The sequence below is a fragment of the Acanthopagrus latus genome, chromosome 13, assembly GCF_904848185.1.
Source record: "Acanthopagrus latus isolate v.2019 chromosome 13, fAcaLat1.1, whole genome shotgun sequence".
NCBI classification, from domain to species: Eukaryota; Metazoa; Chordata; class Actinopteri; order Spariformes; family Sparidae; genus Acanthopagrus; species Acanthopagrus latus.
Genome location: NC_051051.1, coordinates 7,292,365 through 7,313,131, shown reverse-complemented (window position 1 = coordinate 7,313,131; position 20,767 = coordinate 7,292,365). Strand labels below are relative to the sequence as shown.

The following is a 20,767-nucleotide window of genomic DNA, read 5'->3' as shown; positions in this document are numbered from 1 at the left end:
CAGCCCTCTTTAGCTTTTAATCCATACTAGTGTGGGAAGAGTGTGTGTGTGTGTGTTGGGGGGAGGGCCGGAGGAGATGTTTAAGAAGGTGAAAGTAGAGACTCTGGTGCTGATGTAGCCTAGAAAAGAAATCTATAAATCTTCAAAAACATTTTACAATCAATTTGAGCTGTAATTGGCAAAAATAATGGGGCAAATGAACCATTTTATTGGTGTTTGAGCCACGCTGAACTTCAGTCAGCATCTTTAGCATCTCTACTGTAAGATTAAGGGAACAGGAAAGAGCTGGAGTGAGGGTCTGCTGCAGCAGGGTTATATCCGCAGGTGCCTTAATCATAGTACAACAGTGGTAGTCGGTTTAGTGTGAGGAGCTTTATTAAATTAATTATATTCTTTACTTTGGGCACATTTAAAGCTGAGAGAAATGAAGTAGGGGGTTTTCTGAATGATGGCAGACGACAAGGAACAAGAACCCAAACTGAAGAAAAAGTTCATGGATTTTGACGAGTGAAGATGTGGAAGGGTTAGGTTCTAGAAATGAATGATGAGTTTCACACACGATGAAATCCTTTTAGTGGACCTTTTTCCATAATGCATAGGACAGCAGGTATCTGAGGAACTCTCTTTCATTAAATAGCAGCTCTGGGTACGTAGAGGAGAGACTGTAAATTAGTTTGCGTCCTTTTTTTCCTAGTTGTTCGCAGCTCTGACTACTAAAATAGCAGTTCAGCACATCAATCAAATAAATCTGACGATGCTCAGAGTTTGTTTCAGGTTGCATAAATCATTTCCTCACTAATCTGAACCTCACACCTGATAAAATACCAGAAAATGTTCACAGTGAATAAAGCTTTGTCACATTCAGTAAAATGTGTCAAGTTATCTTTAACACGTCCATTTTTCTTCACATCATCCGAGGCTTCGTGACCCTGCTGGCATCTCCACAGCCTTCCTCTCCTTCTCGAGGTCAAGCTTCAAATTCTGGGCATGATAAGAGCCACAGAGCAAAGATCGACATGAGCATCTCGCGTACGGGGAGCAGTGCTAATAAAAGCATAAGAACTAAGTGAGCCGGAGCCGAGGGCCGAAAATATCTCGTGGTAAGCCACTGAAAGTCTGCTGTTGCTCTGTTGACCTGCGCTACGTCGAGTCCACTGCAGCTCTACAGCTGGAATTTAAGCTTATCTAGGGACAAGAAACACCCACACTGAGAAAACATTTAACTATGAAGATGAGGCTGCAGAAACATCCGTCACAGCTCCGGTCGCCTCTGCCAGGCTTCATAAACATGAAGATGGTCTCCGTTAAGTGTGACGATGTGTGTGTACTTGTTTGCCCTGTCTTGTGCATTGATTGCACCCTTGTTGAAGTAATCAGATTAGACAGGTGAGGCTGTCCTAAACTGATCTGCTGCCTGCAAGCCTCTTAGCGACATGGCTAACGGCACTGACAGAGATCACTTCAAAGCAAGGTCAGACGTAGAGCTGGCCAAGATGAGAAAAGAGCTAGGATACTGCAGTAACGTTGCACGGCACTGACAGGAGGAGGACCAACACTGCTGATCTGTTTATCTATCTATTTGTTGAACAATGTGATAAAATGTGTTTGTGGACTTGCAGCATCCGTCCAAATGCAGTCACTCTACGTCCGTCCTCAGCAGACAGTGTGAGACTGGCACGTGTCGGTCACATGACTTTTTAAAGCTTCATGCGATTTGCTGACTTATAAGTACATCTCTCCTGGAATTCTTTTGCTTTACCCTTCTGTGAAACCATATGTCAGCGTTAATCAATCAAATACTGGAAAACACCCCGTGGGAGGGAAAGAGGCTTGACTCCTTCGTGACCTCATGTAAGTGATCGTGCAAATGAATTTGGCTGCCTCCCTCGTATGACATCAGTAGATCATTCCAAGATCACCGCCTTCCCTGGAACTTGACTGAAAAGCATTTGATAGGGTTATTTAACTGTGCAAGTGGGTATCATGGAAACCTCCTGTCTGTGTTCGCAGACACATGGGATAGTCTTCCTACAGAGTGCAAATTAAAAAGAATAAAAGAGAAATCACCTTTATGTGAATGCACCCAGACTACTGGAGTAAATGAGTGAGGCTTATTCCCCTCAAGTCCCCTCCAGTGCACCTGTAACTCCACACCCTCCAGACATCATGTGTTCCCTGGGCGAGCCGTCATGTCGGGTGTCCCACTGTGATGTCTGTGTCTCAGTGACATCCAGGTGTAGTCGTGGACTGTTAGGGAGCTGCAGCACCCTCTGCTGGTTCACAGCTACTTGACTGCAGATGCTACCAGTTTAAAGGGGATCCATGTAATAATTTGTAGCCATTTATGTGAGCAAATTGTGACGTAAACCATGTAACCCATAAACTAACGACCCTTTAAACAAGCCTCTCTCTTTGACAGTAGGTATTAAAAGATATTTCTGTAGAGCATCTCCCAGGTGCAACTGGCTGTGACAAGGAAGTGCACAGTAATGTATTGATATTTCACATTTAGATTTTTAATCTGTGAATGCTGCTAGTTTTTCTCTGATAAACTTGCATCAGAAAAAAAAACCCACACCTGGCCACCGGATTAGCCAGCTTGTCAAAACAAAAATTACCCTGTTAGTATTTAGAGGGCTTAGTGGGCACATCCTGCTTGGAAATAGTGAAGGCATTTAAGGACAGGCTCGGCTGAGACAAGACAACAGAAGAAGGTGGGGAATCTGTGCTGGAACGTAAAAGAAAACAGCTAAAAGAAAACAAAAAAACACAACTAATTAGCTAAATGGCTGCATGCGGCAAGTCCGGAAACACTGAGACCAAGCTCAAGCACCCAATTCAGCCCATTTAGCTTGACAGATTAGTTTGAAGATTTAGGCTTGAGAAAAAGGGTACATGATATCTTTTCAAATCAGAATTCCAGTCTTGGGAGTCCCGGAGGCTTGGCCTTCACTGGACAAACTTTATGGAGCCGTTTTATTTGACTTCTCGAGCTTTTTCTTTTTTGAGTAGATAGTGAGTGAAATGTAATTTTTTGGATGAACTGTTCCTTTAACACAAAAGCACTGTGTTTATTCACCTAAGCACTAAATGCACACATGTTAAAATCATATTCATGTGTAAGGAGCTAAGAGGTATTAGGCCACAGTGCTCCTTTATGTCAGACGTATAATCCACACTATAACAACACAATTACCTCCATCATCTGACATCATCAGACATCAGCCGTTGACATCAGAGGCTGGGAAACTATCTTGTGTCTTTCAGTTTATTTACGTTGTTCGGTGCTCAAGGTTAAGCAAACAACACACCCTAGACAAACTAAAGCATGCAACCAAAACGTGCACTATCTCAAACATTATCCCTCGGGTGCATAATCAAGAGCACAAGAGTACACACTCTGTTGTGCATGAAAAGGGTAGGACTGTTTCTGCGGATGTTAAACCCTGACAGATTGTGACGCGGTGAAGACTTATCAGCTGACACAATGACTGTGTCATGTTCACAACTATGTTATTATCTCCACTGCAGCTGCTGGAGGAGTCACAATTTTGTCTTGGCTTTTAGTGATTAGATGCGAGCAATGACGATGGGTTTATTTGAGTGAATGTTCTCATGGCCTAACGTGACCCCCCCCCCCCCCCCCGCCATGCCACATCATTAAAGGAGCATCCCTCTAGTTGTACACCCCAAGTTCAGCTTACTTGCTTTTGTGATGGCTTTCAATAATCTGTTATCAGAAATGTTGCTTTCTGTGAGTTGTCCAACTTTGTGGAAGTGAAATGCTAAATTTCTGGAGTGTCCTGTTGAGGTAAAATATCTTCTTCGGTTCAGCTGAGTCTGGTGCTTGCAAGACTCAGGTGCAGCATGTGGCTCCGGGGGTGTTGCTCAAGTCTTACTCTCATGACAGCAGCACACACACATGCACACACACACACGCACACACACACAGAGGGAGGGGTGGAGCAGTGAAGGAGGAGCACTACATGAAAGAGCTGTCATTTCCTCTGACATGAAATTAGGATTGACCACCTTTTTAAACGCATACTACGAGGCAATCCTGCTCAGTCCGGAGCTCTGCTGCAAAATGTCATTCACTGACGCTCTGACCATTGTTGGAGGACTCGCTGTTGTTTTCCACCTGCTGAGACTGGCCTGGAGATGTTGGTGTGGATTCAGAGAGTTTATTCTGTCAGAGCGCTGGCAAGTGGATTTAAGGACATATGGGAAATGGGCAGGTAACATCAAAGAAAATGTTTTTTAGTGAATTATGCCTTTATAGCTACTAAATCTGTGTGTGTGTGTGTGTGTGTGTGTGTGTGTGTGTGTGTGTGTGTGTGTGTGTATGTGTGTGTGTGTGTGTGTGTGTGTGTGTTTGCCTGTGAAGGGCCAAGTGCAAACGTGAGCACAGGTGCATGATGCTAATCTTATTAAAAGACTGTTAGTGAATGACAGAGGGCAGGAAGGTTTTGGGAATTTTCTCTCGGAACGTTAATTGCCATCAGCAGCACAAATCAGACCTCCTGTCTGTAAAGGAGCTGTTCACATTCCTGCTTGATGGGACATTTCCGTCTCATTGCCTGCGAGCATTTTAATTCCCTGCAGATACACATCAGCATCGGCTTGAATTTAGAGTCAATTTTTTATTTGTCTCTGACATTTTTGCTGTTGGAAAAATTAATTTGGGGTCCAAACAGTACATGCAGAAGGAGAGGGGTCTCTGGTGTCTGAATGACCAGGATCTTATTCACATACTGCAGAAGAGAGTGTTTTTCCTCTGGCGAAGCAACAGGGGATGTTTTCCTCTCACTGTTCCTCTCCTGTGTGAGCTCTTAGAAAGACTTAGAGTGCATTTGGCTCTGGTTTACAATTTTGCAACCATGTGGCTCACATATGACATCAGCATTTTGAAGGGCAGGATTTAAGGTGTGCAGGTTGTTTTAGATGAAAGAGTCATACTATATTTTTTCGCAAAATTGAAGATTTAGAACTGATGTGTTAATATTTTTGTTTAAGTGGCTGAGGAGCTTGCGGTCACCGTGTCAAAAGTTTGAGATTACACTTTTTTTTTTTACGCCAGAGGAAATATTACACCAGCTTAGGCGACTGCATAAGAATGTGGCAGCAAAAATGTGTCTTGGCAGTGAAGTCATTTCTTGTAAACTTCCATCACGACTTGATTTAAAAATCATGAAACAAATTTAAATAATGTTGGTTTTCTTAATTGTAAAATGGATTCCTCTGACATGTGTCTTCTCCCTCGTGCAGTTGTCACTGGTGCCACATCTGGCATCGGTAAAGCTTATGCCACAGAGGTGAGTCTCCAATTTCCTTTAAAAAAAAAAAAAACAAACAATCCATTATTTGGTCCAAATTTTATGTTAGGACGGGATAAGTTAGTTAAAATCTGTTTAGAAGAGTCTTGCAGAGTCTTGAATGCCACCGACCCTGTTTGTATGCATGTATTCTTCCAGCTGGCGCGTAGAGGCCTGGATGTTGTTCTGGTGAGCAGATGTCACGATAAGCTTCAAATGGTTGCCAAAGAGATAGGTGAGTCAAATGTAAAAAAAATAAAAAATACTGTTGTGCTACAGCAATGTTCCCATCACAACAGGCGCATTTGTCATTTCTCGAGCTGTTCTGGGGCAGATTTAATCCAAAGGGCTCTTTGTCTCCTTCAGAGGATCAGTATGGACGAAAGACTCGCACCATCCAAGTCGACTTCACAGACGGCCACAGTATCTACCCTGCTATAGCCAAAGGACTGCAAGGACTAGAGATCGGAATTCTGGGTAATGGGAAATAACACGTTTGTGAAGTTATTCAGATGCTTTGTAACTCTAGAAATAGTTGAAAAAATAGGACGCAATGTAAGTAAGTTGTAAGCAATTATTATATATAAATACTGAGAAAACAAGGAGTCAAGCAGCTGGACCAGTCAATAAAGATGCCATGGTTCTATGTGCTTATGGTCGTATGTTCCCAAGTTCCTGAGGGCTTTTGCACCCGTGGTTATGTGTTCCCAAGATTCTAATGAGGTAAATGTTCCCTAACAAAGGTTCTTGTTGTTTGTGTCTAACAGTAAACAATGTGGGGATGACCTATGCTGATCATTTTGCCTATTTCCTGGAAATACCAAATATTGAACAAGTAAGTTTTTGCATCTTCAGATGTCATTTTTCTAAGGACAAAACACTGCATGACTTATTTCTCCTGACTGATGCTGCGTCTGACTCACGTCTGTGTCTGACTTGTACTTCAGTTTCTTATTGTGTGTTTGTACTCACCAGAAAATCACTCAGGTTATCAACTGTAACGTGCTGTCGGTCGCTCAGGTGAGATATCTCTGAGTATTTACGTTGTGTATTTGTTCAGTCACCTTCTCCACTGTATCTGAACACAGTTTTGTCTTCTCACCTGCATAAAAAAAACAGGTAATTATTCATATTGTCTTCCCTTAGATGACCAGACTGGTTCTCCCAGGCATGGTTGAAAGGTATTGTCACAAAGCTCCAGATGTTGATGGCTGATATGAAGTAATGAGAACATAGGATGTATTTATTGATCATTGTCTTCCATCTCCTTGCTAGAGGAACGGGGCTGATCATTAATATCTCATCTGAAGTGGGCATCCATCCACAGCCTTTGTTGTCCCTTTATTCTGCCACAAAGGTACTTTCTGATCCAGATATCCTGTTAATCACACGCATACGTTCATTTAAACGCACGCCGACCGGATCACTCCTACACCTTCAGTGATCAGCGCACAAGTTCATGACAACGTCAGCTGCTTCTGCTTGTTTTTATAACCGACTCTCTTTCTGCATTGAAGGTTTTTGTGACACATCTCTCTCACTGCCTGCATGCTGAGTACAAGGCGAAGGGAATCACGGTTCAGGTAAGGTATTCGACAGTTAACTGAATTTAAAAAGAAAAAAAAAGAAAGACCAAATATTAGACAATGGTGGCTTTATATCAGATTTATCAGAGTGTGCTATCAGAGTTTTATTTTCAGCCACATTTCAAAGACGACATTTTTTAGGCCGATCAATTCCTAAAATAAAAATAAATATATTCAATTATTTTGTGCGTAACCATTTTTGATTAGGATCAATTTGTTTATCAAAAAAAAAAGAAAACTAAAAACCAAACTTGTCAGTGTTTTGTGGTGGACAAACCTTGTAATGAGAACATTTTCTAAAAATAACCAAACATGTCTTATGGCTTTTTTCTCCTTTTGTCACTTAGCGGCTAACATTAATGGTCCAACAGTATCAGCCTGTATTGTTTTTGGTCTAACTCTTATTCACAGATTAACAAAATCTTACACTTAATACAGGAACACTGAGTAACAGTGGTGACGTATATGATGTATGATGATGTAGAGATATATGAGCCACATCTGACAGGTGCAATGACACAGTTTACGATTTTAAGATCCATCTCGGTTTAACAAATACACCATAGTATCATAAAAACACCAGAAAAAAAAATATCTGAATATCCTAGTATCTTCTGGTTTATTTATTTTAATTTGATTTATTGACCTTTCTTCAGCTTACCAGGTGGAAAATAAGCAGTTTTTATTGGCTGAACAAACATGCAGGTTATTAAATGAACCTTTGCCCCCCTGCTGCTGCTCTCACTGACTCACTTTGTCTTCTTTGTCTATTTGAACAAACTGGGAAAGTTTCTTGGTAATACATTTTTTTGTTTTTACTGTGTTCACCTCTTACCTTAAAATGAAGGGAGATTCAAACTGTCCAACCATCTTTTCCCTCAGTGTGTCAGCCCTCTCCTGGTGTCCACCAACATGACGCACAACATGCCGGTCAACAGCTTCGTGAAGAGCGCTCCAGGATTCGCCCGTGACGCCTTGAACACCGTGGGCTACTCCAGCCACACCAGCGGCTGTCTGTCCCACGCCCTCCAGGTCAGAGATACGACGGACTGCTGCGTGACGTTACACACTGTCAGCTGCTGCAGCCTCTTTAATGCCTCCCTCTTCTCTTTCCCCGTCACTCTACAGGATGCGGCGATCGCAATACTCCTGCCTGACTGGCTGCGTATGTCGACAGCCGTCATCAAAAAGCTTAGCAAACTTGCAGAAGACAGTGAATATAAAAGAAAATTGGAGGGGCAGAGAGAAAAGCAGGAGTAGTCGTCCGCCTCCATCTGCAAGGAATGAAGATTGCATGCTTACAAGATTGACGTGATTGTGATTTTTAGAGCTCAATATAGGCATCATTCACTTTTCACGTACATTAAATGTAATATCAGAGCAAGGTTTCTGTAATGAATAGGACATATTATACAAGTAAAAACTGTTCACTTGTATTTATTTATTCAGAATGATTGTATCAGTAAAGCAGCATACCACAGTGTCTTTTTTATATTCATATTTAAATTACAAACACAGTCTCTGTTTGCATTAAAGCCATCTTTTAAATACATATGTTGTGTTTATTTTACATTATTACAGTTACAAAGATAACAATGCACAGTACATTTGGCATTTCTCCTGTGACACACAGCGATTAAATATGTACAACTACGGACTGTTAGTAGACACGTGCCAGTCTTTTAAGGCTTTCTCAGTGACCCATTAACCACAGCTCAACAGGGAACATGTCAAAAGGGCAAAGCAAAGTCCAGCAAATGGCTTTTTTTTTTGGCAACTTCTGACCTGTGTTTTGTTTAAAAAGGTACATGATCAACTAAGTATAACTGAACAGGACAATAATGAAGTAACAGTTTAGTCTGTATTTTGTAAATATGGCAAATTAAGGCAACATTATGGAACTCTTTCTTCCTTAAAACGACAGTTTTGATGGAACAGCCTCTGTCTCAGCCTCTCCGTCCCTCTACTTCTTACTTTCTGCACTACACAACTTCAGAGAGAGGGTCAGATCACAGCGTTGCACACACGTTTACTTCAACGTACACGTTTTCAACACATAACATTGTTATGTCTGACGAATTTGTACAGCCTTGTGATTTGTATTCACAACAGTGGTGTTGGACTGGGGGGCAAATTGCACAATTTCTACATCACATTGCTTTAAATGTTGTAAAAATGTGACAACTCTTGACCGAACCACCATCACTGGTGCCCCTTTTTAACAAATATCCAACACTCTTTTTTAAGTAAGCACATACAATAGCAACAAATGCTGTTCATCAGGAGGTGAAACGCACTAAACGGTTCCCTTTGTGAAGACATGATACACAGGTAACAGTAAAAACAAACATGTTTGAGGTGCGTGAAAGACAAAAATAAGAACTCAGTTCAGCTAAGAAACAAAAAGTCTTTGGATCAATTGGTCCGGCAACCAGCAGAAATGTGGGGAAAATGAAGCAGCAAAACCAAAACAAATAGTTGTCGTGCATTGACACATTAATATTTAGAAATAGAACCACAAAAGTAAGTTGTAACTATGGTCAGTGGTTATATAACACCACAAATTCATCATTTCATCCCTGAAATTATATCTAGACATTTCTATATTCAATGTCCTTAACAACCCGTATTACTCAAAAACAAATTGTTCTTTGTTCTGAGGCGTCTTTGACACATTTTTACTTCTGCCTTGCTAATGCAAACAAGAGGTTATATCAACATAAATCATATCTACAAACGTTAGTATTCCCCCATTTGTTGGCTCCAGCCAGTTCAAGTGCATGAAAAAAAGGAAAATATCCTATTTGAATGCAAAAACCTCACGTGGCATATTTTAAAAAACACCTGTAACTTTCTCTAAGCTTCAGTAAAACGACAAAGAAAGCTGCATTAGGTGAAAGTCTAGTCACTGGCGCTACAAACTGTACCCTGGATCCACTTTTCATTACATTATGTGTTAATCTGACATGGAACTAGAGTTTTAACTTATGTTACTGCATGACACAAGATGAACAAAACTCAGGCTCAGAGGTCAGTGTAAGTAACAGGTGTGACACCGTGAATCAGGAGCGTCGGCCCTAAATTATTGGTGACAGCTTCCATCTGAGCGAGGTACTGCTGCGCCTGGCTGTGGTGAGCGGGAGGTCGGGGCAAATACAGGAAGCGAACGGCAGCTTGCGAGCTGTGCTCCATCAACATACAGTTCACTGCAGACAGGAAGTCCTCGGACAGAGCTCGTGTTGGCTCCTCGTCCTCCTGACTGTGGTGCTGCACTACCGAGTCCCACGGCACGATCTTTATCGATGCCCTGATCCTCAGCTTCCTCAGCAGCTCTCGGAACGTTTCTTCGTTCACCACCCAGCCCTGGTCGCTGGACTCAGTCTCCACGTTCAGGAAGATTCTCATCCTCGCGTTGCGCCACTTGCTGGACATGTTGAGCACGCAGGCCATCTGCAGCAGAAAGAGGCTGCACACGTCCTCATAATCGCGGCTTCCTGGCTGGAGCAGGTTGAGAGGCCACACATCTAGAGTCCGCTCCGAACCGTCCACCTTGCTGTCTTTACCCTCTCCCTCTAACTGGAAGAAATATCGGGCGAGGCACACGTTCTTGCTCATTTTAAGGGCGTCGGAAATAATCCCTACGTACTCCTCTGGTGACAGCCACCGTGGGCTCTCCACATGTCTCACAGGAGGGAAATGCGCCTGTAATGAAGGCAAGTCGACCCCGAAATTGTATTCTCCCTCACTCGTTCGTCCCAGCGAAGAGTCACAGAAGGCGGTATCTTGTAGGAAAAAGTCCTCAGGAGTGCAGCTGTCGTAGAAACCCAGAACCAGTGTGTTTGGCTTCATGCCACCTTGAGGAGAAGAGCACAAGAGTCAGAGGGTGCAGATAAAGCAACATCATAATCTGTGCCGATTGTGAGCACGCAGAGTTTACCGAGGCCTGTGATGCGCAGCAGATGCTGTGTTCCCTGTCTGACAGAGGGAGACAGCGTCAGGTCCACAAAGGCCTTCACCCCGAGTTTATCGACGAGGCTCAGCCAGAAGTTGTACTGCTGCTGGACCGGGTCTGCTGGCAGAGAGTCTGAAACAGAGGACAGGCAGTTTACTGCATAGATCTGAATAATACAAACAGTCATTCAATGTAGGGCTTGATTTAAGACACGCAATACTGCAGAACACATTCAGCAGAACTGTAGAAAGGACGCAAGTAAACTGTGGTTAATGAAGTACAACTGAAAATAACAATATTCAGTCTGTAGTAAAAATGTTCCTGAGATCTGATCTATTATTATATATCACATGATTAGGTCACTAGTACTAATGCATTGATGCATAAGTAGCATTTCACTGGTGTTGCTTGTTGAGGTGGAACCAGTTCTGATGAATTTCTGTACAGTTTGTGGAGTCGTTCATGGTGATTGTTGGCACGTTATGACGTTTTGTTTTGATACATTATGCAGTTCCATTTTGGCGGTCATTAGACGCACAGGGTTGCATATGTTGGGGGCACTGCTGAAAGGAAGCAGGACCATATATTTTCTCATCAGACTAGTAATCTAAAAGAAGAAGGAAAGGTCATTACGACAGAAGACTGGTGACGGATGTATTGAGGTCAGTATGTCGTATGACTTCTGGTGAAGAAACGCCTCCAAAAAAATGAAAGAGGACACCTCAGAAGACTGGTTAGAGCCAAAAACTAACAAAATCACATACAACTGTTGGTTCAGCATAAGACCGTTCTATTTTCACCTCTGTTCGGTTTCTACAAAGTCTCATAAGATAAACTGAGTGATTGTGAGATGATTCATGTTGTAAGAAAGAAGAAAATACTCAGAAATACTGGATAATTTGACCTCTGTGCAAGCTGTCCTGAGGACAAAGGAGAACTGGGAACTGCTGGTTGGCTCTTTAATAATGTACTTAATTTTTGTAGTATCATTTGTCTTGTATTGTTTTTTGTTGTTTTAAATGTAAGTAGTTATGTAGGTAGGGTAGCATAAAACACAAATGTATATTCAACAACAGTACTTGTTGTAGTTGTATGTAGTTACATCACACTACGGCAAGTAAATGATCTATTCATTAGGAACTTGATGACTTTGTAATGTGTCCTGACGGTCACCAGGGGGCAGATGGGCAAACTGTGTAAATATTAGTGTTAGCAAATAAATCTCTCTCTGTCTACTTGGGGTGAATCACATAATTTATTGTGATATGGTTTAAGTATATGCATCTATTTAGTAAAAAGAAAATCAATAAGTTACACATCTGGCTGGTTTTACCTCTCAGGTGTGACGCAACAGTGGTGTAAAGAAAATGTGTTCTTTGATCAATAATGCAAGAGAGGCAGCAGATGGAAAGTGAAAGCCCAACAGGTTGCCCGTCTATGATGGCGCCAGTGGACTTCAGGTAAAAGAGAGTTCAGCTCCAGTGGCGGTGATGAAACCATGGAGGAAAATGATTCAAAGATAAGAATAATTCAATACTGTGAGCTGCAGATGGCCATCGCACGCAGAGAATTACCCAGGTCTCCCAGCTGCACGTGGCCCAACACAAACAGCCCTCCCTTCTTCAGCTGGTTGACAAACAGGATGAGTTGACAGGAAGAGCGAGGATTGGCCACCATCAGCAACACCTGCGGCCTCCAGAACTTCACGTGGTCTTTCCTCACATCCAGCATCAACAGATACTTACGCACCTAAACCAAAGAAAGGAAAAAAAAGGGACACGGCACTGTTGTCTTACTGTGGGTCTGATAATGTGTGTGTGAGCGTGTTGTCTGCAGGAGTCCAGATACCTGATGGAAAATGAGAGCCTGGCTGATGTAGCCCCAGCTGCTGGTGGGCGATCTGAAGTGGAGGAAAAGCAGCAGCAGCAACAGGAGGACGATGCTGCCTGAGGAGTACACGGGGTTGATGACGAACATCATCACTAAACAGCTCAGAATCCCCAGCAGGCAGGTGTGCCAGGAGAAGAGCTGGAACGTCGGTCTGTTAAACACACAGAGACGAGAGAAAACAGAAGCGCAGAGAGGCAATAAATATCCCGTTTATTGTCCCATGAAACGATATGCCCAGGTGAGGCTGAGAAGGTTATAAATCTATATGATGTGACGACTGGTGGTAACATTTCTGGCTTTGTTTTAAATCTCATGTATTGATCATCAGGAAACATTTTGTGTTTTTAGCTTTCTATTTGGAAATACAGGATCATCAAATATGCAGGAACAGTATAACTTATTCCCACTGATTACTAATAGCAATACAGTAAACAAGCAAACTGTGCAGTAGTTGATTCCTCAGTTTTTACACCTGGAAGTATCAGGTGTAAAAACTATACATTTTTTGTATAAAAAATTTATAAAGATTATACATCATAGTCTTTATTCAGAATGCACGTGATTTTCTCTAATATTTCTCATACACTTATTTCTGATATCCATGGTGATATAGAGATGGAGGAAACCATCTTCCAGGTTAATGCAAAACACTTTCAAGAGCTATGTCTAGATTTTCCTAATGAGATTGTCAATATCCATGATTTTAGTGCTAAAATAATAAAATAAATTACACCAACATCTTGAGACTTCAGCACATTTCCATGTTCAGCCTTCAGTGATAGTGTACTTCAAATACATATTTCAGATGCTAAATTTGCACATATGTCATTTTTGAGTGGTGAAATAAGCAGAAACGGCACTTTACCAGGACGAGGGTGTGCTATGATGTTAATGTGAAGTGTTCTTTTTTTTTTTTTTTTCTTTTAAACGTATCCAATAGGATTAGACTTGACTAAAACCATGTGTAAAAGCACAAAGAGGGCACACAGATTCTGCTGCTGGAGGATCGCTGCAGGTAATGTACGACTGTATGAATTAATATTTTCGTCACAAAGGATGTAGTGCTGCATCCACTTCTCACTGCAGCTGCACTTCAATTTAGTTTCTTGCGTTGTGATATCCAACATCCAAAACAGTATAGCAAATGCACAGCTGTCCCATTACACAAATTCACTTTTTATTGTAGGAGTTTGAATGTATTTTGTTGTTATTAACTGTGGCAGCACTAGATATTTGTTTGGTATATTCTTCTGCTAATTTCAATTAAAGACTACATTTATGCTGAATTTTGAAAAAACAAATATTTCTTTGCTAAGTGACTCTTAAGTCAAGATAGTGTTGTATTTTCTCAGCTCCCTGTGTTTTGGTCAAGCTGCACCTTAGCACCTGCAGAAAAAAAAAAGATTTTTCACCCCAAAAGTTGCTACGATTTTGCGATTATATTCAAAAATTTGGACTTCACTGTTAGATTCAATTACAGGCCATTAAAAAATATTATCACAATGCATGTGTGCTACTGATTGAGGTCAGTAAACTTCACTGACTTCTTATCTCATTTTTGATCAATAGCAATTGATCTCATATTACCTGAAATTTGGAGCCGACGCCCACTCAAGAGCCAAACAGGCCAGGTCGACTGCAGCATAGGCAAGCAAGTAGAAAACAGTCACCAAGCTCGCTATAGAATTGAGCTGGCCCGCAAACACTACACACTGAAACACAAAAACACACCACAAACCACAGCTTAGGACATGTTGTTGTAATTCTGAAAATACGAAACCACACACACCACAGAAACCCACCTGTGCCAGACCCCAGGTGTACAGCACCGCCACCCAGGGATTCCCCGAGCTTGATGTGACAGCTGCTGGGGCTAACGGCAAACCTACCAAGAAAACCAACATCTCTTAGATTAACAAACTGTGTACTAAAAAAAAGGCACTGATATAAGAATCAAGCCTACCAAAGAGGTCATCCAGAGCAAGAGCGTGGAGGATACGGGAAGCTCCGATCATGGCGCACATGGCAGCTGACAGAGAGGCGCAGTATATCCCGATGGTGATGAACGGAGGCCAGATGTTTATTTTCTGGAGGAACCCGTAATCCTGAATCAACAGGGTCCTGAAGAAGAAGAAGCAGAAGACTACTGAATTGTATCTTAACCTCAACTGCTTAGTTGCTTGTCATCTTCTCCTTTAAGGCTGACTCCACCAATTTTATATGGATTTCGTGTGTGACAAATGACCTCTAGTGATGTCACTCAGTGGCAAAGTTGCATTGTGGGTAATGTAGGCACCAGGTTTTCAAAAAGGAAGAGGAATACGTCCAAATAACAAATGCATTGTCTCTGTTTCTACTGTTTATGTCTTGGTCATTTGTTTTTAAACTGTCCATCATGAGTCCGACAGTGGGCTGCTTTTCAAAACATGGTGCCTCATCACCCACAATGCAACAGCCACTGAGTGACATCTCTGGAGGCAATTTATCAGATTACATGCAGCTTCTTCCGGAGCCACAAAAGGCTTTAAACCATCATTTTTAGTCCTCCCAAAGACCTGTAAACACACTTTATGAGTAAAATTGGTGGTGCTACCCTGTAAGTATTAATATCAAACACTATCATGAAGCCTTTCATACCTGTCACAGGTGGCGCTGATCAGGATGAAGAGGAGGACGTAGACGGTGAAAGTGTAAAAAACAGCTGCGATGGTGCCTTTGGGGATGGAAACACTCGGAGTCCTCAGCTCCCCTTCATGGACATGTTTGTGCAACACACACACAATGGTTTACTGAGCTGTGACGTGTATAAAACAGAGCTCATGTTTGAAATGATACTGCTTGGTGTCGTGTGCATGACTTGAAGGTAATCGAACTAAGCTTCAACCTGACATGTTGGCCCCAGCCATGATCCCCGTGCAGCTGGTGAACATGACGGCGAACACGGTGGCAAAAGACATGACAGAGTTGGTGCTGTAGTCCAAAGAGTAACCAGCTGCAACGACAAAAAAAAAAAAAGAGGAACAACAGCGAGACAATTAAAAGAAGCTACTAAATTTACAAGCACCATGCAGCTTTACGTGTGAATTGTACTTTCACATCCTCTTGCCCCAGCACTTACAGCCCAGGTTGTGCCTCAGAGTGGTGGCGTTGTAGCCTGTGTAGCTGGCGTTGTAGTGGACCGTCTGGTTGCCCGCTCCCGTGTGCGTGATGACAAAATCACGAGGCTTGACCGCCACTGAACTGATGAAGACGGACAGCAAGGAGACGGTGACCACCAACAGGATGATGAAGGCGGTGCGGGAGTAGATGTGGGCGCCCACAAGACACACAAGCAGACACAGCAGAAGGACTACTGAGGAGTACAGCACCGTGTACCAGTAACCCTGAGGGAGCACGTGTATCCCCCCAGAGACTGACGACTCTATAGCAGGAGGAGAGCAGGTCGAACAAAACTGAGGAAGTGGAGTAGTTCAGTCAACTAGAAAACTTCTCGTGACAAACTGAACCCAGAAACTTACCAGGGTCTGAACCAAACACGTCAAGTATTGCCTCCACAAGACCAAGAACGTACTCTCCACACGCACACACTTTGGCCAGGAAGAACATCAAACCAATGCTTCCTCCGAACTCTGGGCCCAGAGAGCGACTTATCATGTCTGGGTTCAGGTTAAGGTCGATGTTTCGACTCAAACCAGTCAACACAATTCACATCTACTTCCCCACTGCATTCAATATGTTGTTTAGTTCAGAAGGCACACGAGGCTCATCAGGTTTACAAGAGGAATAAAATAAACAACATCCTGACCATTTGTTTTGTCTGTAAGGATACAGTAGGCTCCACCTCCTTGTATAGCTCCGTTGGTGGAAATGGCACAGATGGAGAGTATAGTGAGAGCTATAATGGTGTAGGCTACAATCAGCATCAACAGACCCTGTAACAGTCCCGCGTGACCCACCACAAACCCTGCAGGAGAGATGACGTCAGTGTTAGTCACCGCAGGACAATGACTCAGTCACACTGTAAGCCTCCACTGTCTGCAAACCCTGAACAGCTTCTTGGTTTCCTCATCTCTTCACACGCTTAGGGCTCACCTGTTCTCAGGAACAGAATGATGCTGAACATGGAGAGGATGGTCGGCACCATCACCCCGAAAAAGGTGTTGAGTTTCCGGGGGTCTTTGCTCGGCGACCCGGGGCCGGATTCTGTGGCGGCATCCGACTCGGCGCCGCACGCCACCGCGGGCCCGGCCAGACAGCATACCCCCGAGTTGATCAGAGGGGTGCGTTCGTTTGACATGGCTGGGAGAGGAGCTGGTCTGCTTGTCCTGTGGGAAGAGAAATCAATGAGGACAGGTTTCAAACAGACCCACGGGCAGCTATCTTTTAATTTATCTCTAATGCACAGCTCTCCTGCTTCACCCTGAAGCACCGACTAGAACAATTATGAACAGAGTCTCCTGTTCTGGAGAGTGAAGCCCATGTGAAAGTTAACTGCATTCTCTCCAAAGTGGGTGTCTATGTGAAAATGACCGTCCTTCTCACTGGATTTGTTATCTCAACAAACAGTTTCCTGACGAGTGTATGGTCTTGACTGACGTCCAGCCTCACTTCAGGTGGTTGTGCCCAGTGTGTGTTGAGCATTCCTCCTCTTTTGATTCTCATTGTTCTCTTTTTCAAACTTAGCAGCAAGCCAAATCAACAAACACACACACACACAGACACACACACAAACAGGCATTTGTGCTGTCTCACACTCACACACACACAACCCCTCCTGGCGCTTCCTTAAAATGAGCATTATCATGTGCTCAGTAGAAAATGTTCTGCATTGCGTTGTTTGTGTCACATACACAAACAGTTTCCTCTAAAGAGTCAGATTCAGTTCATCAGCAGGTGATCACCAGGTGCTACGGTGCCAGATGATATTATTTTATGTATTGTATTTGTTTATGTAACTTTTAAGCACATGACAGTGATTTCTCTTTGTTGCACACCCTCATGACGGGGAAGAGATTTTTTAACTACACCATACCGCAAAGATCCAGCTCTGGCACACCTCCAAGGAGAATAGGGGAGTGAAGTCTGGGACTCTTGATGAAAGCTTCTGGCTGCTCACACCTCAGGTTGGTATTTACAGTCAGCTGATTCACAGCTGCTTGTCTGATTTTACACGGAACTCAAACCAAAGAGCGGACAACAAATCTCAGCTGAGCAGCCGGAGCATGACTCCCAGCATGTGGTTGACCTTTGTTGTTTTCTGTTGTGGGCGATCACCCTCTGTCTCCACATGCAAGCAAGCAATTTCCCTCTTGAGACAAGTGTTGCCTCAAGACTCCCCCTCTCCACCCGCAGATCATCTACAGGAATTACATAATGGGAAACTAGCACAAGTTTGACACAACAAAACCTGACAGGACATGATGGATAAAAATCTCTCAATAATCACAGCGACCGCACCCTGTAAGTGCTGTTATGTAATATAGACACACTGTTTTGACTGAAATAATGGAGCAATTTTTGTTGTTTGTTTGTTTTTTTGATAAAAAAAAGTCAGACACTCAGAATTTGCTTTCCATGGATGTAATAAGTAAAATCTGGATACAGCGTTGGGAGATGGTGCCCCGTTCATTCCTATGAAAGCTGCTCAGTGGCACATGAAGCTAGAAGAGTTTAACTTCCCTGGTGTAGAATAACTTGGATCTTCCTCATTGTACGCCCCATAGAGACATATCAGCTTAGCAGCTAACTCCTCATCCTGCCCTCCACTAACTTGAAAGAGGATAAAAGGGTTTAATCATGTGGCTCTTATAGATTTTCAAAATATTATCGACTGAATGGCTCAAATTCTGATTGCAAAAAAGGCCATTTTGTACAAATTGACCCACCGTCACTGGTGCTTTGGGGACCATTGTGCATCAGATGACATTGTAGCTACAATGTTTGGCCGGTACGTCAAAGTGGTTTCAAAGTGTGGAGCACTTCCAGGGGGCTTGACTGGCGCTCCTCCTTAGAGTCTGCCATTTTTCACTGCCATATTTCTACAGTAAGCAAACACCGAAACACTTTAACCACTGTAGGGAAGGGTAAGACGAGGGGTATTCAGTTGGTTGCGATCTGTAAACACCCTGTTAGCTGTTGAATCTTACAGATTGGACCTTTATCTTTTAGTTGGACAAGCAATCTGAAGCTGGCCTCTAGAAAATCACAAAACACAAAATACAAAATGATCTGAATAAGATGATAAATCAATCAAGTAAATTAATCAAATGGGCAATAAATCTCGTTTTGTTAGTATTTTGTTAAAGGTGCAATAATCATCACTACTATACTGTGGCAGTATCAAAGAGGGCCTAGGAATCACTGTGATATTTGACTGATTCGACTGCCCAGTTGCAACATTAATGAAGTGCTCTTGAGAGGATTTTCTAAACTATTTTTGTGACATTATTTTAAGGCCAGCCCTTCTGCAGGCCGATCTGACTGATTCATGCATTTCTCTGATGCGACACTGTAAAGGCTTTCCGATCCACCACTGGCTGAACAGAAGCACTGTGACAGCAGTTGGTGAGTTAGCTATTTTTGATACAGTTGCACAACATTTAGCTGTCTGTGAGTAAAATATAAGCCTGATGAGATGTGCTCTCAGCTGCATCATGGTGAACTGACTGAGCGGTTAAGAGGAAGTTCACTTGGGAACTGAGCCCAGACACAGACCCACATCAGGTAATGACATATTCTGCAGCTGGTGCTGAAAGGTCCATTCAGCACGATGCTGTTAGGGAAGCACTGAGCTGATGTGCAGCCTCAAAGCACCTTTAGATTAAAAAAAAAAAGAGAGAAAAAAAAGACCCTCTAGGGGTCCGCGGACTTTACTTTTGAAACAAATCGGATACCAAAATAAATGCCCGTTTCCGTCACATGGACGTAGCAGGAGGGTGGAGCAGCTGCGGCATTGAAAACTTTACGTGTTTTTCAGGGCCGGGAAAAGGTAAAAGACTGGATGCTTAATGCGCCACATCTGCCGCTGCATCCTGGGTAAAAATGTCTGTTTACGGGTGTCTCGCGGCAGGAAGTGGCCACGCCGCCGGCTGTCATGACGCAAACACCACAGTGAAGTTCTCCTGCACGGTGTCATTCAAACGAGCAAGAACATGCAGGACATTCAGAACCAGAACCTGAGACACAAAACCCCCCACCGCCACCGGAACACCGAGTGGGGCAGTCAAACTCACCCAGCTGAGAGTCTCCTCCACACAGCTTCACCCACTTCCTGCTTCTGAACCCCTTTTTCACCGACTCCTCCCGGCTCTGGTTCAGAAGATATCCCGGGTCAGATGCGCTGGACGCTGGACTGTGACCGGTGCGGGAGGAGGACCGGGGCTGAGCCGAGCTGTCCCGAGAGTTGGATGCTGCTGTGAATACGATGTGCTGCCCAATAACAACACGGCAGCCATGGCACGCCTCGTTCCCCTATTATTTGTTCAAAAGTGTCACGGGAGCGCAGGAGGCGGCCATGTGACTGTCGGAGGCGGAGGGCGGAGACAGAAACTCCACGAATATGAGCAAAGGTGGTGCCTGTCCCAAAATATAACCACGCCCCTGATGTGCAAACCCCGTGAAACGTCACCAGTGAACTACAGATGACTGGACAGGAAATACTGGGTTGTTTGTGTCTGCTGAAGGAAACATGAGGGAAACTTTAATGCACACACAGACTGTAAATGTGCATATTGATGTAAAGTTGCACTGCAGGCTGGAGTGTAATGACACTTCCGTCCACCAGGGGTCACTGCTGCGACAGAGATGAGGGATCATCATGCTGCAGGAAACATCTCCAGCCATGTATTATTAGGTGATATCACCAGTGTAGGGCCCTGGTCTGTTTTTATTTTATGTTTTATTCTTTATTTGTTTTACATGTTCCCAGTGTTTGTTTGTTTTTTTTTTTACCCATATTTTATTGTCTCTGTGACACTGTTTTATGTCTTGTTTTGTGTTAAAAAAGTGTTGATGTAAAGGGGTTG

At 43.2% G+C, this 20,767-nt stretch overlaps 2 protein-coding genes across 3 annotated transcripts; one reads left to right on the top strand and one right to left on the bottom strand.

Moving 5' to 3' along the window:
* Positions 1-3,982: 3,982 nt before the first annotated feature.
* Positions 3,983-8,451, top strand: hsd20b2 (hydroxysteroid (20-beta) dehydrogenase 2). The gene is made up of 11 exons (XM_037119977.1): positions 3,983-4,238; positions 5,269-5,315; positions 5,475-5,550; positions 5,682-5,792; positions 6,083-6,150; positions 6,291-6,335; positions 6,462-6,496; positions 6,591-6,672; positions 6,833-6,898; positions 7,784-7,933; positions 8,030-8,451. Exons 1-11 carry the CDS (start codon positions 4,013-4,015, stop codon positions 8,159-8,161), a joined length of 1,038 nt encoding a protein of 345 aa, XP_036975872.1. The 5' UTR covers positions 3,983-4,012; the 3' UTR covers positions 8,162-8,451.
* On the bottom strand, positions 8,439-20,767 carry slc12a9 (solute carrier family 12 member 9). Of its 2 annotated transcripts, XM_037119975.1 has the most exons (14): positions 19,976-20,767; positions 16,836-17,068; positions 16,573-16,707; positions 16,262-16,399; positions 15,862-16,164; positions 15,628-15,735; positions 15,381-15,492; positions 14,707-14,864; positions 14,546-14,628; positions 14,331-14,455; positions 12,702-12,894; positions 12,428-12,602; positions 10,839-10,985; positions 9,926-10,755 (listed from the first exon to the last, which is right to left on the bottom strand). In XM_037119975.1, the coding sequence occupies exons 2-14, from the start codon at positions 17,038-17,040 to the stop codon at positions 9,926-9,928; spliced, it is 2,712 nt and encodes a 903-aa protein (XP_036975870.1). In that variant the 5' UTR covers positions 17,041-17,068; positions 19,976-20,767. The 2 variants fall into 2 exon arrangements, with proteins under 2 accessions (XP_036975871.1, XP_036975870.1); XM_037119976.1 differs by lacking the exon at positions 19,976-20,767 and having other exon boundaries at positions 8,439-10,755; positions 16,836-17,040.

Bases quoted from the DNA above. Each gene is read 5' to 3' on its own strand.
- slc12a9 (XM_037119975.1), bottom strand. From the start codon at position 17,040: ATGTCAAACGAACGCACCCCTCTGATCAACTCGGGGGTATGCTGTCTG. The intron at 16,165-16,261 runs GTAAGTTTCTGG...CTCCTGCTATAG, and splicing joins CGTGTTTGGTTCAGACCCTG to AGTCGTCAGTCTCTGGGGGG. The intron at 12,603-12,701 runs GTATCTGGACTC...TCTTTGGTTTAG, and splicing joins AGGCTCTCATTTTCCATCAG to GTGCGTAAGTATCTGTTGAT.
- hsd20b2 (XM_037119977.1), top strand. From the start codon at position 4,013: ATGAAATTAGGATTGACCACCTTTTTAAACGCATACTACGAGGCAATC. The intron at 4,239-5,268 runs GTAACATCAAAG...TCCCTCGTGCAG, and splicing joins GACATATGGGAAATGGGCAG to TTGTCACTGGTGCCACATCT. The intron at 6,899-7,783 runs GTAAGGTATTCG...CTTTTCCCTCAG, and splicing joins CGAAGGGAATCACGGTTCAG to TGTGTCAGCCCTCTCCTGGT.